The 18,918-nt window shown below is 41.1% G+C and overlaps 1 protein-coding gene across 2 annotated transcripts; it reads left to right on the top strand.

The window, feature by feature from the left end:
* Nucleotides 1–1,290: 1,290 nt before the first annotated feature.
* On the top strand, nt 1,291–18,228 carry UBXN8 (UBX domain protein 8). Of its 2 annotated transcripts, XM_006765614.2 has the most exons (8): nt 1,297–1,652; nt 5,463–5,585; nt 5,886–5,956; nt 8,228–8,350; nt 10,155–10,292; nt 11,515–11,556; nt 16,821–16,895; nt 17,897–18,228. In XM_006765614.2, the coding sequence occupies exons 1-8, from the start codon at nt 1,565–1,567 to the stop codon at nt 18,062–18,064; spliced, it is 828 nt and encodes a 275-aa protein (XP_006765677.1). In that variant the 5' UTR covers nt 1,297–1,564; the 3' UTR covers nt 18,065–18,228. The 2 variants fall into 2 exon arrangements, with proteins under 2 accessions (XP_015420739.1, XP_006765677.1); XM_015565253.1 differs by lacking the exon at nt 5,463–5,585 and having other exon boundaries at nt 1,291–1,652.
* The last annotated feature ends 690 nt before the right edge of the window (nt 18,229–18,918 follow it).

Genomic DNA, 18,918 nt, shown 5'->3' with positions numbered 1-18,918 from the left:
GGTCAGAAAACGAAAATTTAAAGCATGAAATCTTAAGTTTTGAGGACCTCCATAGCTTAACTGAGTTGCAGGTCGGCAAAAACGCCATAGAGGTGAGCCATGCGATGGCAATGAGGTCATATAACTGTGAAGTCAAGTCATCTATATATATAAAAGCATCAGCTACCATTGTGACCAAATGACCTGAAGGACCAGTTGATCAGTCACTATGATGTGCACTGACCACCAGGGGGCGCTCAATGCAGGAGCCAGCCCTGGTGGTCAATGCACTCCCACAGCCAACCTCCCACGGCCAGCCAGTCTCCTCCAGTCCCTCCTCCCCCCAGCCAGCAAACCTCCCACGCAGTCCCTCCCTACATCCCTCCTGCCCCCTCCGGCAGGCACCGGCCAGCCCGGTCCTGATTGGGACTGGGTGAGACTCCCCGATTGCTGACCAGGCCTAGGGACTCCCCATCAAGGCATGAATTTCATGCACCAGGCCTCTAGTTAACAATAAACTGGTGGGTAAAAGTGATAAGCAGGCAGGCAGAACAAGGGGTGGCGAGTCTCTGGGATCTGGAATTAGGTGCTAGTCTCCACTTGTTAATTCAATTTTACACTTTTTCAATCACCATGTATCCTCTCTATGCCCTCTTCCACCATCCCCCCTCCCTGCAATCACCACACCAGTCTCCACTTTTGAGTCATCTTTCCAGGGTCACCAAAGACCATGGGATGTGCCAGGAACCTTGCAGGGCTGGGGAACCTCCAGCCTTCAAAATCATTTGCTCTGGCCCTGCTGAGGCACTAGGGATGAGTTAATTAAATGTTGGACCAAATACAGAGGCTAATTTTGAAGTTGATAACTTTACATGCCCCACCCCCCAATCTTATGTAACAAAAGGCTAATATGCAGATTGTCCCCTGGACCAGGAGTTGGACCAAGAGTGGCTGGCCAACAGCCCATGGCCCCGCCCCCCCCTTTCCCGCTGCCCCCTCTCCCCCCAGCGACTGGCTGGACCCCCACTGTGCGTGAATTCTTACAGGGGGCCTCTAGTTGTTATAAATATCCTAATGGTCTTTGGCAGAAAAAAGGTTCCCCACCAGGGAGAGAAGAGGCAGGTGCTTGGGAACCAAGTGGTGCTTAGTAGCTCCGACCCAAAAGCCCACAATCACCCGTTAGAGTCTCAAGGCCAAGGGGCCAGGCGGTCTTCCCACTGTGTCCACTTTCTCTTCCAGCTGATTGTACTCTGAGCGAGCGCTCTCTCTCTCTCTCTGTCTCGGCCTCCACTGCCCCACGCGAGGGGGAGCCGCCACGTCGGAGCTCTCGCGGGGCTTACACAGCTCGCGGCTGGACAGCGGTCAGGGGGGCCATCTCCCCGGACACCACGTGACGTGGGGAGGGACTCGTCTTTCTCCCGACGTAAAGCGACAGATGATGAGCTCAAAACAGGGGCTGACCTCAGTCTGTGCACCGACAGGGCCCTAGGCTCTAACCCTCGACCCCAGGCCCAGCCCTCTCCGGCGAGGGCTCCACTCCGCCTTCCCCAGGGGCGGAACCGGAAGGGGCGGGCCTTCTGCCGCCATGGCAGCCCGAGGGGTGGTGGGCATTTTCCTCCTCTCTGCGCTCCCCTTCTTGTGTCTGGAGCTGCGGCGTGGGATCCCCGACCTAGGTAAGTGTTGGTGCTTCCCTCTGGGCGCCCACACCGGGTAACTTCCCCGCGAGTGTGACGTAGAGGTACCCGCGTTGACTACAACTCCCAGGCTGCATCGCGCCCACGTCCCGCTTCCGGCGCCGGGTCCCTCCCCACTTCCGTCTGCGGTAGACTGGGGAGGCCGACTCCGCTCGGAGAGAAAAGTGTCCCCGCAGACCTGGCGTAGTTTTGCGTGTAAGGGGACAGACGCAGGAAGCAAAGGGACAGACAGAGACACTACTTTCAGGTTGTGTTGAATGCTCTAAAGGAAATCAACAGCGTAATGCGACATAGGCCGCCTGAGGAATCTGAAGAGATTTGAATGATCAGGAGCCAGCGCTTTGAAAACTCGGGGCAAAAACATTCCAGACACAAAAGTATTGTGACGCGTTGGAGGAAAAGGACGAAGACCCCGGGCTGGTCGGGGAGAATATGGGGGAGGAGAGTGGCCGCAGATGCATTCATTGAGCGCCTCTGAAGAGCCCAACACGAAATGCTCTTTCGTTCATTGTCTAATCTGGGTACTCTGACAGCCCTAGTGAGAGTGGAGGAAACTGAGTTGTAGGGAGTAAGGTGTCCGCAGGTTTTAAACCGGCCACGGGGTCAGGGTGGAGAGTGTTCGGGAGGGAAGCTGTGCGGAGGCAGTGGGGCAGCCGGGCTTGGAGGTGGGCGAGCGGCGAAGTAGCCGGACAAGGATGGTGACCGAAGGCGGGTGCGCAGATGTGGGGCATTGGCAGAGGACAGCCCTCTGGGTTTGTCGATGGGAGAAGGAGGGGCTCAGGGATGACTCTCAGGTGTGAGTGGAGCAGGCCGAGCAGCCGGTAGTGCCAACAATAGAGGGAAATGGTGGTCCTGTGGGACATCGGGCCGTTTTTGGACTTATCAGGGGTCAGTTTAGGTATCTCCTCATTAAACCTGGCTCTGAAGTTAGAGACCATGATGCAACTCATCTTTAATATTTCCTGTCTTTCCATTCTCCCTCAGCCCACCTCTAAGAAGTCAGGTACCCATGAATGTTGCCTGAAATAAAAGAATACACTAAGGTTGTGAGTGCAGTTCCTGGTCAGACCACATACAAAAAGCCACCAAGAAATGCATAAATAAGTGGAACAACAAATCCACACTTGCCTCTCATTCCCTTCCTCTCCCTCTTCAAATCAGTTTAAATTACATTTAAATTTTTCAAATCAGTTTAAATCAATACATTTAAAAAAAAGACATTAAAATGCTTTTAAAAAATCTTACAAAGACCCTCCAGAGGCCTGATTCAAATCTAACACGACCTTTATCCAAATGAGATATCCAGATGTCTCCAAAATATGTATACACACTTTAACAGCTGGTAGCTCAATTTTGAAAATGAAATGTATTTTAATAAACACTGCCTTTATAATTACTCAAAGTGTGTGTATACATTTTTTGGGATACCCTATAGAAATGTTAAATTCACACTTACCTATTACAGAATTCACTTTGCTCCTTTACCTCTATAGCGTCCACCCCTACTCTGCCCATTTGGAATCGTCTACTTTGCACTAATATTTGAGTCACAAGTCAATGAGAAGGTGGTTATTGAGGTTGCAGAAGGATATCTGTTCACACAATCAGCTCTGACCACACTTCTGTACATTGCTTGAGGGCAGAGACCAATCTAATTTGTTTTTGTATTCACAGCACTTACCATAATCTCTAAATTAATAAAGGCAGGCCAAAATTTATAGAAAATGCAGCTGGGTCCCTGACAGCATCTCCATCTAGTTCCTTCAATTTTCACTTCTTTTTCCTAGAATCGTCTCTCAAGTTGTGAAATTATGGCCATTTACTTTTTAAAAACAATATGTTTTTAGTGATTTTTTAGAGAGAAAGGGAGCGAGAGAGAAACATTGATGGGAGAGTAACATCAACGTTGATTGGCTGCATTGATATTGGTTCTGCGATTATCCACCGACCTTATTTAAGTCTGTTTTACCACTCACACATCCCAGTGCAGCAGCTACAGGGCTAGTTATGTGTGAAACTGTACTCAAAGATATTGATATTCTTAGCTGGAGCTGCTAATTGAATTTCCAGGGGGGAAAGTGGAATTCTAAGACCTATTCATTCACCTGGGCTGCATTTTTGGACAAACATTGAAAAATGATCCCTGTTTTTTTCTACTGTATAAAAGCCTTCATTGCCAATGCATTTTTACTTGTACTCAAGATAAGTATTTTAATGCTGGTTCCTTACACTTGTTATCCTTTAAATGACCTGCACATGGGCTCTTGAGAGTAGGCACACAAAAATAACTTTAAACGTTTTTTACCTGAAAAGTGTACACACAAACTAATTATTTTCTATTCCCATATAACATTTGCAAATTGCATGCTCGTTAGAACAAAAAGCAATATTATCCTATGTAATAGAAGGCTAATATGCAAATTGACCAAACAGTGGAACAACCAGTTGCTATGATGCACACTGACTACAGGGGAAGATGCTCAATTCAGGAGCTGCACCCTGGTGGTCAGTGCTCGCCCACAGGGGGAATGCTGTTCAGCCAGAAGCCCTGAGCTGGGCCCACGGATGGCGAGCACAGCAATGGTGGCGGGAGCCTCTCCTGCTTCCACAGCAGTGCTAAGGATATCTGACTGCTGGCTTAGACCTGCTAGCAGTTGGACATCTCCTGAGGGCTCTCGGACTGCAAGAGGGCACAGGCCGGGCTAAGGGACTCCCACCCCACGAGTGCACTAATTTCGTGCACCAGGCCTCTAGTGGAACATAAATCCCATAACTGAGAGGTTTCTTTAAATACCACTACTCTAGTATGAAATTACTTACATAATGGCCAGTTACCCCAGATTTACTTGTTGTATTGAGCAACACCTGAATCAGTAGTTAATGCTGTCAAAAGTTGGAGGGACTGTAATGCAAAAAATAGAAATGTAAATATAAATATATATCTGCCTGCATATATAATTCCTTCTTTAATTTTTAGTTAATTCACTACTAGCCACATCACACTGGTAAAATGTTTCCTCTACTGCTGCCTGGTAATTTTTGAGACTTACAAAATTAAACTAAAAATTCCTGGCAGGTAGTAACCATTTGTAACCCAACTTTATAGCTCCATTCCTTCACCATTTAGCAAATTATATTACACAAAGTGGGCACTTGTTACATTTTTGCTGACTTCATTTTCATCTTGGTTCTTAAAACAATATGTATGACCAAATACTGGTTTTTTTTCTAGGCAGACATACATATAGTAATGACCAAATTGAGACATAGAGTGCACACACACACACACACACACACACACACGAAGTAAAGTACAGTTTCAAAATATAACGGTGAGAAATAAGAAATTGGTGTTTCAGTGGGAATGATTGTGTGTGTGTGTGTGTGTGTGTGTGTGTGAATGACTTTTTAAATAGAATTAGAATTTGAAAAGATGATAACATCACCATCATTTAATTTTTTAATATATGGATAATTTTATCTCCTTCTCTGGGCAGAAGGGAAACCAGAATTTATGCATTAATTATAGTCATAATATGTGTAATGTAGATAGTCACTTGAATTAAACTTATATTCATGACACAAAAGATGTTCTAGAATTGTTTTCTGAAAACTTTTTGGTATTGACAAACATGATGAATTTTGATGCTTAAAGGATATGAAAAGTCATAAGACAGTTGCATAACTTAACTTTTACTGTATTTTTCTAGGACAAATAATTTTCTAATGTGTTATAACTTATTAGTAGTATCAAAAAGTGTTTTTAATTTTATTTTTTTCCTTTATAAGGAATTAAAGATATAATTTTGCTGTGTGGCCGGATTTTCTTACTGCTTGCTCTTCTTACTTTAATTATTTCTGTGACTACCTCATGGCTTAACTCATTTAAACCTTCCCAAGTTCACCTGAAAGGTAAGTTTATTGTTTATCTACCTTCTTATACTATTCTTTAAAAATTTTTTTAATTGTTTAAAGTATTATATATGTCTTCTTCCCTGATTGACCTCCCCCACCACCACTCCCACCAACCAGGACAAGCCCCCACCTCATTTCATTATTTCAAAATATCTGTTTTTCATTATTTCAAAATATCTGTTTTTTGAAGGCTTGTCTAAAAAAATGTTAAGATCTACAGACCATTTTCAGAGAAAATAGTATTCAACTTATTGATACTTGGGAATTAAAAAACACTTCTATGTTTTGATGTCTTAGATGAAGAAGAGAAGAATGTGCAAAGGCAAAAACTTGCAAGAAAAAAACAACAAGAGGCACAGGGTGAAAAGGTAAAGGATAATTTTTAGCGAATATATCTAGAAAGAATACAAAAATATCTGGGGCATTTAAAATTTAGGTCTATTGCTGTCTGTGCTCAGATTTTTTAAATTATTGAGGTCAAATTCAATGATATAAAATTAACCATTCTAAAGGGTACAATTCAGTGGCATAACAGTCACAATGTTGTGCAACCACTACCTCTATCTAGTTCCAAGACATTTTCTTCGCATCCAAAGAAAACCCCACCTTTCAGCCGGAACTGCCATCTTCCATTTAATTCACCAAAATGACTAACACAAAGGAAAGAAGAAAGGCATCCGCTCTATGTTCTCAAGTCTCAAGGCCTTTTAGAAAACCTGAGTGACTCGTTTGGCAGAATACATTGTGAACCTACAAGAAAGGTGATATTTTAGACATCGAGGGATTGGGCACTGTTCAGAATGCCCCACAAATGTTTCCATGGCAAACTGGAAGAGCACAATGTCCCCCCATGTGGTGGGCACTGTTGTAAACAAACTAGGGCAAGATTCTTGCCAAAAGAACTAATGTACCTGTTGAGCATGGTAAGCACTCTTAGACCCGAGATAGCTTCCTAGAAAGTGGGAAGGAACATGATTAGAAAAAGAAGGAAGCCAAAGAGAAAGGTACTTGGGTTCATCTGAAGTGTGAGCCTGCTCCACTCAGAGAAGCACACTCTGTGAGAACCAGTGGGAAGGGGCCTGTGTGTTGGAACCCATTCCCTATGAGTTCATGGCATGATAAACGGCGGGAAAAAAAAGAAAACCCCATGTCCATTAAGCAGTTACTTCCTCATTCCCCCTCCTTTCATCCTCTAGCAGCCATCAATCTGCTTCTGTTGGTATGTATTTATCTATTGTGGATGTTGCATATAATGAAATCATATAACATGGCCTTTTGTGTCTGGCTTTTTTCACTTAGCATAATATTTTCCAGGGTTCATCCATATAGCATGTATCAGAACTTCATTCATTTTTATGGCTGAGTAATATTCTATTGCCTGGAACTATCAGAATTTAATTATCCATCCATTCCCTGATGGACATTTAGGTTGTTTCCTCCTTTTGGCTATTGTGAATAGTGCTGCTAGTGTTAACTGTTCGATAGAATTAACCAGTGAATCCATCTGGTCCTGAGTTTTTCTTTGGTGGTTTGTAATTACTGATTCAGTCTCTCCTTAGGTCTGTCCTGTTTCTTCTTGAGTCAGTTTTGATAATTTGTATATTTTTAGGAATTTGTCCATTTCATTTTGGTTATCTAAGTATTCTGTTATATTCTTTTTTATTTCTATAAGATTGGTAGTAATATCCCCATATTTATTTCTGATGTTATTTTTTCTTAGTCAAGTTATAGGTTTGTCAATTTTACTCATCTTCTCAACTAACCCATTTTTGGTTTTGTTGCTTCTATTGTTTTCTAGAATTCTGTATGTTTTTATCTCTCTGTAATCTTTATTGTTTGCTTCCTTATTTATTCTAGCTTTGGGTTTAGTTTTTTTTCTATTTTTTTATAATGTAGAGCTAATTTACTAATTTGAGATCTTTCTTCTTTAGATGTTATATCAGTTACCACTCCTCCATCTGCCCCTACATACAGTGGTTTGGGGGTTGTAATATTTATTTCATCAGTGATGGAATTTGGAATCCAAAAATAGTTTCTACTTTAATATGATCGAGCTATCAATTTATGTTTTCCTAAATTGTTCATGTCTTGGATAAATTGCCCTGACTTTAAGCTCCTAGAAGGAATCTTTGCATCCCCAGCCCTCAGTTTTTGTTGCATTGAAAACACATTAAAGGATATAGAGGGGACTGCCATACAAGCAAAAGTATAGAACATTTGTTTTTATTTGCATTATGTACAAATGCAAATTTTTTTTATATTTTATTGATTTTTTACAGAGAGGAAGGGAGAGAGATAGAGAGTTAGAAACATCGATGAGAGAGAGACATCGATCAGCTGCCTCCTGCACATCTCCTACTGGGGATGTGCCTGCAACCCAGGTACATGCCCTTGACCGGAATTGAACCTGGGACCTTTCAGTCTGCAGGCCGACGCTCTATCCACTGAGCCAAACCGGTTTCGGCATACAAATGCAAATTTTTAGAGAGTGATGCAAAGGTGGTAGATGCTTTTTTGGCAAAATTGAGTTAATGTGAAAACAACTTCTGACTTGGTTCTTACTGACAACTTTATAGACAATGTAAAACCTTAGGAATGTTAATGTATAGTAACAACACCTAATTTACTTTTTTGAACAGGCCAGCAGATATGCAGAGAATGTTCTAAAACCTCATCAGGAAATGAAATTGAAAAAACTAGAAGAGCGCTTTTATCGAATGACGGGTGAAACCTGGAAGTTAAGCCATGGTCATAAACTTGGGGTTAGAAAATATTCCATTTTGAATTCTATTATGTTTTGTTTTACATATATTGATTTTTTTTAAATTGCAAATGATACTAACCTGTTAATACAGCCTTTTTAGGAATTTTTATTAGTGACTGTATATCAATTTTTATTCAGCATATTTGTGTGTTGAGCAGTTACGTGCCGAAGAACATGTAACTTAGAGCCTTGAAAGGCTCTAACATAAGGTAATCTTTAAGAAAACTATTGACTCTATCACTGTGTTTCATATGAGGGAATTCATTTTTCCTCAAGGAAGATCTCCGAGGTATTATAAGCTCACATTATATTCACTTTGTTTGGCTCTTCTTTTGTAAAGCCAGATAACCTTTGACTCTTTTTTCCTTTGGCCTCAAATATGAATTTTGTCATTTGCTACTGGAAGTTTACAATTTCGTTTTCCTACAGAGGAAAATGGACATTCATAAGCGAATTAAGTTTTAGAATAACTGGCCGTAATTTTATGTGTAATATTATTTCTGTCCCCAAAACTTAATTGCTTTCTGTTTATACTGCACCTGTCACCATGTTATAAAGAAAATGACTTAGTAAAGGTGAACAGGATTCTTATAGTGAAGCAGAATCAGTTTTTATTCATTGCATAATGGTAAACATATCACTAAATAATCCAGGGTGGGTAATAAAATTAATGCGAAATGCACCTGCTCCATATGGGGATTTCACTTCTGAGTTGAATTGGCCTTTTGTTCAGTTTTGTGGTGTTAGACATTGAGAGCCTTATTTTAGTCCGCCATGTCTCTTTCTGAAGTGGTCACAATGTGAATTAGTCATTCTGTCCCTTGCTTTTATTCTGTATCTTCATGGTACTAGTAGTACCATGGCTAGTGGGGACAACAAAAAGTTGGACTGGGTAGACCTTCAGTGTTATTTATAGCGTAAGGCTCTCAGGACTATCAAAGAACATGAGAATTGGAACGTAGAACGTAGAGTTTGGTCAGTTAATTGTTCAGCATCAGGATCTCTTGACTTCCATTCCCTATGCTCCTTCCACAACTTCTCTTAGGATAAAGGAATGGGGAAAGCCGCCCATTTTAGTCTGACAAAGAGAACTTTTAGAAAGTCAGTAGATATGGAAGAAAGACATTAGTGAGTTAATAAGTATACATTTGAGAATTTGACACTTAAGTGAATTATCTTGCTAAGGAAGAAATTTTGATACATAATATTAGTACAAATAATCTTTATGATTTCTGGAATAAAATCCTTTGCCTCCTAAAGTGATTAATTCAAATGGAAGCTCAAAGTTTGAATTTGAGAACTAAAATATGTGTACATATATAACAAGGTACTAGGCTGCATTCAGCTGTGGAAGTCTTGCATCACACAAGCATGTCAAACTCACAGCCAGCGGGCCACATGTGAGTTTGAGAGACGTGTTTTCACAGATGTTCTATTTTCACAGCCGTTCAAGGCATCATTCCTTGCACTGCCTTGCTTCCTTCACTGACAGGAGGAAAGGATATCTCCAGGTTTCCTTCTTTCTTCCTTCCTACTGCAAACCTTGGGAGTCGATTAAGATGGACAGGCCTGTCTCAGCCTCGTATCTATCAGACGGAACACCAGCGCTGGATAAGGGCAGTGTCTGCAAGATGTTAAGCTCCATGTTTTCCTGTCTAAGGAGATAATGCCTTAGTTTTCTGGATCTTATAGTGACTTAATTCTATTTTCTACTGGAATGCCATCAGGGTAAAAGAAATAACCATTGTGAATACAGTTGATAGGAAGCAACTCTTGAGAAAGTGTCCGTTGTTTTTGACTAGGGTGATGAAGATTTGGCGCTTGAAACTGACAGTCAGGCATCTTTTGAAACAGCAAACAGAAAAGCAGCAAAGAGACGGAACTTGCCTAAGCCTTCAACCAAGGTTTCACCACCTGCCGAACAGCCCGTGCAGAAGGAGGTTGGTTACTTAATGCCTGCTCATCGCACTGTCTCATTGTATTGCAAGAACCTTGTTCTGTGGGTGAGGTGGTGCACTGAGGAAGGAGGACTGGCTTTTTAATCCAGATGTTTTCCCACTAATTTACAAAGCGATCGCCTTCATTAAGGGTCACTTTCCCTGCTTAATATTAGTGTTTGAACCAAACTTAGAAGGAAGCTATGAAGAGACATGATAATAGGTTTAGGAAATAGTTCTTTTTGAGGAAGTAATTTGGTTATGTAGAAATAAAAAATACAATGTTTACTAGGGAAACATCCCTATGGGTCACTAAGACATGGTTAAGCCATATTTACTGAGCAGCTGCCATTAACATGCGTGTGTCATTTTCCTCAGTAGCACTTCTAGAGAATGGGGTAGTGACCATTCACTTTGGAACAGTGCCCAGGTTTATTATTCCATCTTTCCTTTCAAACTTTTAATCCTTAAGTTAAATTTGGAGCTCGCAAAGATTGGAAATAAGAAGTCTGTTTTTACTGCCTCTTAGGGAAAGCTGGTAGGTTATCTATGCAGTCCTTGAAAATGGTTTCTAATGTATTGCTTCTCAGTCTGAGGTTTCCTGATCCCTTAATGGAGCTTGAAGGTGAGAATCAGGTCATGGAACTATTTCTTACATTTCAAAAGATCTAAGGAACTGGATGGACTAGTTAAAAATTCAAGATTCTTTGCTGTGACTGTCACATGCTTTTGATACCAAAGGAAAACAAATGGTTTATTTAATAAATGCAACTAGTGTTTGTTAGATGAAATGTTATAAAACGTGGATTTCTATGATATCAAACAACAAAAAGTGTACCTAGAGGTGAAATTGTTGGTAATAAGTATTTTAATGAGAGAAAATGGTCTGAACATCTGTTTTTTTAAGAGATTAACCAAAATAGGGAAGCATTGAGTAAATCATGAAAGCAACCAAAGTGAATGGTTGTTAACCAGTCCTGTAGAATTGCCAGTGAAGTATACACTCGTCTTAAAATGTATATATGTATGAATCTAAATTATTTTTGGGTCTTAATGAACTAAATATGTACAGGTTGGTAGCTGTCATCTTAAAATTCTATTTTTATGATCTTTTGTTAGCACAAAGTTGCTTACCCAAAAATGTTTATTAATTGAGCTCTCATCTGCATTGCAAGCTTTCTTCAAAATGTATTTATTCCTATTACTAATACTTACTTTTCCTTAGGTTTCAGATTTACCTGAAGAACCCTCTGAAACAGCTGAAGAAGTAAGCTTATTTTCTTTCTTTAAAAATTAAATATATTTTCTATTTCCTTTAACATTGAGTATGTCTTGTCTAAACTTGGGTTTTGAAAATGAAGATAGCAAACGTGTTTCTATGATTGCACTGTAACTAGTCTTATTTTGAATATGATAATAACCCCCCGCCCCGCCCCCACTCGTGTCCTGTTTTGGAAGCCTGATGTCTGCAGAGTGTTTTTTTAGAGCTTAAATAAAGGTAGAATACATGGCTTTTCTGTAGATATGTAACCCTGTCTAAACTTGGGTTTTGAAAATGAAGATAGCAAACGTGTTTCTATGATTGCACTGTAACTAGTCTTATTTTGAATATGATAATAACCCCCCGCCCCGCCCCCACTCGTGTCCTGTTTTGGAAGCCTGATGTCTGCAGAGTGTTTTTTTAGAGCTTAAATAAAGGTAGAATACATGGCTTTTCTATAGATGTGTACACCTGAAACCTATATACTTTTATAACCAATGTCACCCCAATAAATTCAGTTGGAGAAAAAATATATATATGTATATGGGCTTTTCCAGAACTTCAAGTCAGCAAATGAATTCTTTTATTAAAGATGAAAATAGGCAGATGACTTCAAATTGCAGTTTTCCCCTTAAAAAAGAGAAAGCAAAGAATGCAGCTACTTTTTAGATGTTTGAATGGAAGGATGGTTTGCTGTTTGGGAGGCAGGATCGGACTGAACCCCACTCTGCATTGAGTCTTTCTGCCCAGTTGCTTTGTTACAATCTAAGCTGCAGTTTGGCCGTTGCCCAGCTTAGTTTTAGACACATCTCCAATGCACTGGAGCACTTATCTTTAAAGCGATTAACTCATTTAGGCAAAGGAGAGCCCTAGTGGTTTTCCATTACTTGGGGCTCAGGGACTGTTACACTCCTTAAAAATCATTTTTGCAACAGTCAAGAAAGCCATTGGGAGTGGCTCATTTTTATCATCACATTTGTAACATTTAAGTTTAGTACTTTGGATGTCATAGGAAAATCCAAAAGTCCTACAGAAATAATGAAGTGTATAATGCAGGAGAAGCACAATGTTTTTTTAAAACACACACACATTCCTAATTCCTCCCCATTATACATGATAAATTCATGCCTATGATATGTCTGTCCTGACACACATTCTCACTTCTTGTCAAGCCTGGGTTGGTATCCATGACAACAATTTATAATACAGGAGTATTTAAATATAGCTCATGTTTGACAGGGAACTCCTTTGATGAATTTACTTTGGCTTTAAAACATATTAAGTTATTTTACACAACTGCAGTTTGCCACCAAAGGTGCATGGATTATAGACCTCAGGTTGTCAGTGAATCCTTTTAAATTATACCTTTTTGTGATTATATGTAAAAGGACGGTGCTTTTTTTCCCAATCTCAGATCTTCTGTCCCTAAAAAGGTTGAGGAACCTCCACCACAGAGGCAGTTGGTGTTGTTTTCCTCTTGTAGAGAGTTTTTTATAGTCATTCCATTTTGCTTTCTTCTCTCCTCTTTTCCAGTACTTGTTAAGGGGATATTTTGTGTTACACTCATTAAAGTTTATGTCAGACTAATGGAATTTTTGAGCTGGAATGAACCTAAATAACTCATCCCATCTCCCTACTTGAGGCTGAAGCCACAGAGAGGAAGCGTTTCCGAGGAACCTGCTGGGAAAACTTAGGCCTCTGGCTGTAGCCAGCACTCCCCACTTATTCACTCTAAGCAATACTGTCCCTCTGAACTTCTCCCTTCTCTGATGTTTGGTCCTCTTTGTTCTGTTTTTGGTTAATAAAGTCAACAAAATTATAGTAAATAATTGTTACCTGAGAATCACATGTAAAATATATGCACTATATATTGTTTTAATTGGTATAAGCAGCTTTTAGAATAAAGTTTTATTAAGAATATTAAGAATGCCACTAATGTATAGTTAGTTGATACTGCTTGATACTTTTACAGTGTATTCTATTCCCCACTAATCAAGAAAAGCTAAGTATTGGAATATTTTGATTCTACCAGAATCATCATTGGGAAAGGCATTTTCCATCTGTACAGTTGCTACTGCTTATAGACTTCTAAGAAGTCAGTGAAAAAATTCTTAACTCCCTACTAACCACTCATAAGCTGTTAGTCTTATTTCCCTGGATGACTTTAAATAAATACGCTTTTATTGATTTCAGAGACAGGAAGGGAGAGGGAGAGAGGGATAGAAAAATCAATGATGAGAGAATCATTGATCGGCTGCCTCCGGCACGCCCCCTACTCGGGATTGAGCCCACCACCCAGGCATGTGCCCTGACCTGGAATCGAACGGTGATCTGGGTTCATGGGTCCAGATTTATGACAAGGGAGGGAGGGATGTGAAACATAATTAATGCAGTTCTTTCTTAAGTAGTACACTCTGAGTTTTGTAATACTTGTTACCATATTACCACAGTAACTACTTTCATTATTGTATGCTATCTTACTTCATTTTAAGAAGTACCTGGAAGCCAAATTTTAATTATTGCTGCTACTTCCAATTTATATGTAATTTAAAAATCTGCATTTGTGACAATATGTACTTTCTAATTTTGGGTTGTATCCCAGGCATTTTATCCATTCATAAGTCAGTCCACTACACTGTTGGTAATATTAAGAGAAAATGCACAACCGACTTTCACGGTAATTGTAATAACAGAACAGTTGCTAGATTTCAAATAATAATCATTTCTGTCAAGTTTCATTTAATCATAATGCAAAAAACATTAATTCACTATATTTGAACCTCAGTTTCTCATAAAGCATTTGGCTTTAATTCTCTACCAGATCATGGAACAAACCATCACTGAAAAAGTTAAATCTTATTTCTAAAAATAAGCAAAATTGACCTTTTAGTCTGTGATTCAGTTATTCTATGATTTCTTTGTTTTACTATAAAACTTTTATGTAGAAATAAATAACAGCCCAACTGATTTGGATGTGAGCCAAATACCTTACCTACTTGAATGGAAATATTTTCTAATATGGCTTTCCTGAAGGGGGTAGGTACTGTTATAAAACCACCATTTCACTCTAGCTGGTTTTGCTCAGTATATAGAGCATCAGCCTGTGGACTGAAGGGTCCCGGGTTCGAGTCCCGTCAAGGGCACATGCCTGGGTTGTGGGCTCAATCCCCCAGTGGAGGGTGTGCAGGAGGAAGCCAATCAATGATACTTTTTTATCATTGATATTTCTATATCTCTCCCTCTCCATCTCTGAAATCAATTAAAACATATATTTATATATAAAACACCATCATCCTATCTAATAAAAGAGAAACATGGTAATTGACGTACAACTGCTACCCTTCCCATTGGCTAATCAGCGAGATATGCAAATTAACTGCCAGCCAAGATGGCGGCCGGCAGCCAGGCAGCTTGAAACTAGCATGAGGCTTGCTTGCTTCAGTGACGGAGGACTCCAACGTTCCCTGCCTGCCACTGCAGGCCTCTGAGTTGCAACTCTAAGCAACTATAGAACAAATATAGAAGCTAAACAAAACCCCAGAAACCTGCTTTAGTCTGCCAGGCGTCAGCCAGCAGGATTGCAACATTGTAAGCAAAGGCCAGAAACCTACTTTCAGCAGTGGAGGCCTAAGAGCTGGAGCCAAGTCTCAAAGCTAAAGCTGGCCCAGAATAAAAAAAGAAAAAAAGGAGCGGTTGGGAGCTTCAGTCACCCCCAGCCTGAAAACAGCCCTCAGCCCCTCACCCAGACTGGCTAGGCACCCCAGTGGGGACCCCCACCCTGAAGGGTGTGTGACTGGCTGCAAACAGCCATCATCCCCTCACCCAGGCTGGCCAGGCACCCCAGTGGGGACCCCCACCCTGATCCAGGACACCCTTCAGGGCAAACCAGCCAGCCTTCTACCCTATATAGTAAAAGGGTAATATGCCTCCTAGCACCGGGATCAGCGGAGCCACAAGGCCTCCCACCGGGATCAGCATGACAGGGGGCAGCGCCCCAACCCCCTGATTGGCCCTGCTCTGTGTGTGACAGGGGGCGGGGCCACAACCTCCCTATTGGCCCTGCTCTGTTCGTGACAGGGGAAGGTGCCCCAACCCCCTGATCAGCCCTGCTCTGTGCCTGATGGGGGGAGCTCCCCAACCCCCTGATCGCCCTGTGGCTCTATGTGTGACAGGGTGTGGCGCCCTCCCCCCCCCCACGGGCCCTGCTCTGTGTGTGACAGGGTAGAGCCATAACCTCCCCATTGGCCCTGCCCTGAGTGTGAGAATAGCGGCGCCCCGACCCCCTGATCGGCCCTGCTCTGTGGGTGATAGAGGGCGGTGCCCCAACCCCCTGATGGGCCCTGCTCTGTGCATGACAGGGGGCAGCACCCCAACTCCCCAATCGGCCCTGCTCTGAGTCCGCCCAGGGGCTGCACCTAGGGATTGGGCCTGCCCTCCGCCACCCAGGAGCAGGCCTAAGCCAGCAGGTCGTTATCTCCCGAGGGGTCCCAGACTGGGAGAGGGCACAGGCCGGGCTGAGGGACCCCCCTCCCCCTGAGGGCACAAATTTTTGTGCACCGGGCCTCTAGTTTTTATATACTGTGGTACTCATATAACTTCAGGATAGTTACTATGATAAGACTGTAACAAAGGATTTCCTGACAGGTAAATAATGAACATCAGAAGAAATGACTAATTCATCATCTTTTTAGAATGTCCTTTATATACTAGCAGTTTGTAAGCCCTTTATAGTTGTTTTACTTACAGTTTTATCAAAGGGAAGAGTATGGGAAAACTCAGTACATAATGCAGATAAAGCAGGACTGCTCCCACGACAGTTCTCCGAGCTCTCAGCAACCAGGACCAGCTCTAGGCTCGTCTCCTTTGCTTGGATGACCTAGGCATGGTGCACAGCTCACAGCAGTAGAGTGGACGGGGGAACTTTTGTTCCCTTCAGCCAGGGTTTCTCTTGTCTGTAGACTGGCACTGACCTTCCTGGGTGTGTAGGTCACTTTTGAAGCCCAATTGCAATCTGGATGTGATCTGGGCAGACAGCTTGTTTAGTCTCGGGTGTCCTCTCTGGAAGGCTCTCCTCAGTCAATAGGAAGATGTTTTCAGTTTCAGAATTACTTCTGTTTAGTGAATTTTATATGGACCTTTATGTTGGTCTACTCTCTCAGAGCTAATTCCTGCAAAATCCCTCGTGAGTTTTTATAATCACAGATGTTGTAATTTTGGGATTGCATGGAGCAGTGGATTGGAATTCTTATCTGAACATTTTTATTCCTCAGGTAGTTACCATAGCTCTCCGGTGTCCAAGTGGGAGTGTCCTGAGGAGAAGGTTTCTTAAATCTTGCAGTTCACAGGTGAGGAAATACGTATTTTGAGAAATATTTTTATTGAATTTGACAATAGTATATTCTCATGCAGTGGGAGAGGTTTTACTAGTCACACTGTTACCTGGTACTCTCATCACTTACATGTAGTCCATGTTGAGGATAAAGGGCATTTCTATGTATACTACATTGCAGAAACTTAGGTAATTAGGCCTGCTGGGTCCTTTTGAACTGTGATTGCTGCAAATTTTTTTTCAGTTTTCCATTTCCCTATTTATTTTTTGTCTTTTTTTAAAAATACATTTTTATTGATTTTTTACAGAGAGGAAGGGGGAGGGATAGAGAGCTAGAAACATCGATGAGAGAGAAACATCGACCAGCTGCCTCCTGCACACCCCCACTGGGAATGTGCCCGCAACCAAGGTACATGCCCTTGACCGGAATCGAACCTGGGACCCTTGAGTCCGCAGGCCGACGCTCTATCCACCGAGCCAAACGGGTTTTGGCTATTTTTTGTCTTTTTGTTGTTGTTACAATTACATTTTCACAGGTTGGTGGGTAAGATGCTTTCAAAGCAGCCAATATTAACTTTGTTCCCATTATATATTAGTTCCTGCTTGATTTTGATGTGGCTAAAATTATGATCCAAATCATTCCCTCCCCGCCCCCAAATGCTAACCTTTTGTTCTCAATCTTTTTTTTTCATTTTTTCCCTTGCTTTTTCTCAATTTTTTTATTGCATAATCTTTCCCTTTCCTATGATTGGGGCCTTGCTATTTGTTAAATGCCTCTGCTGACCATGGGTGCCAGTAGTCCCTGGGCCTTAAACAAAATGTATTAAAGGTTATTCACATCTCAGAATCCATGGTATGGTATTTTCTTTACACTCCAGAAAGTCCCTTTGAAAGGTGTAAGCATTGTTTCATTATTCCTAGAGGCATGTTAAACAATGTACAAATTGTAAAATATCATGATGACCCTGAGGGACACCAGAGTGTACAGTATTGACAACTACATTTCTTATCTTTTAGGTTCTACTTGACTGGATGGTGAAAATTGGGTACCACACATCCCTATACAGCCTTTCTACTTCCTTTCCAAGAATACCTCTGGAAGTTGAGGGAGGCTGTTCACTGCAGGACATAGGAATAACTGTGGATACTATACTCAATGTGGAGGAAAAGGAGCCATGCAACTAGAAATGAAGAATACCTATTCCACATAAAACCAGTTATGTTGTGACCTTACAGGACAACAAAGGATTCACATTAAAATCATGGCACACCTTGATTGAGCTCAAGGCATTAAACATGTTAGTGTTAATATCCATGGGAATATATGGACATAAAGGGTTAGGAAAGGAGTGCTTTCTGCCTATGGTGAATCTTATTCTTTGGTATCACTTTTGCTCATTTGCAGATCTTTTGTTTCTTTTTTTAAATTTAAAAAATTTTTTCAACTACAGTTATTCAATATTATATTAATTTCAGGTATACAGCATAGTGAGTAGGCATGTGATTAGACATATAACTTAAGAGGCAATCTCCCTCGTAAGTTTAATACTCCTGACCCCATATGTAGTTATTACAATATTATTGACTATATTCCTTAAACTGAACTTTATATCCTCATGACTGTTTTGTAACTGCCAATTTGTACTTCTTAATTCCTTCACCTTTTTCTCACCCCCCAACCCTGCTCCCATCTGGCAATGGGAGTTTATTCTTTTTATCCATGAATTTGTTTGTTTTGTTTGTGCATTTTTTTATATTCCACATACAAGTAAAATCACATGGTAATTTTCTTTCTGTCTGACTTATTTCACTTAGCATAATACCCTCTAGGTCCATCTATGTTGTCACAAATGGTAAATTTTCATTCTTATTTATGGCTGAGTAAAATTCTACTGTATATATGTACCACATCTTATTTATCCAATCACCTGTCATCAGTAACTTGAACAGACACAGAGACGTAAAAATTAAAGAGGCCTTTGGACCCCCCAAATTCAACTGGCAGGAAGCCAGCTGAGGAAAATGGCTATGCTGTAAAC

Source organism: Myotis davidii, unplaced genomic scaffold, assembly GCF_000327345.1.
Source record: "Myotis davidii unplaced genomic scaffold, ASM32734v1 scaffold93, whole genome shotgun sequence".
In the NCBI taxonomy this organism is placed as follows: Eukaryota; Metazoa; Chordata; class Mammalia; order Chiroptera; family Vespertilionidae; genus Myotis; species Myotis davidii.
The sequence above is the reverse complement of the archived record's forward strand: the minus strand, read 5'-3'. Positions and strand labels throughout refer to the sequence as shown.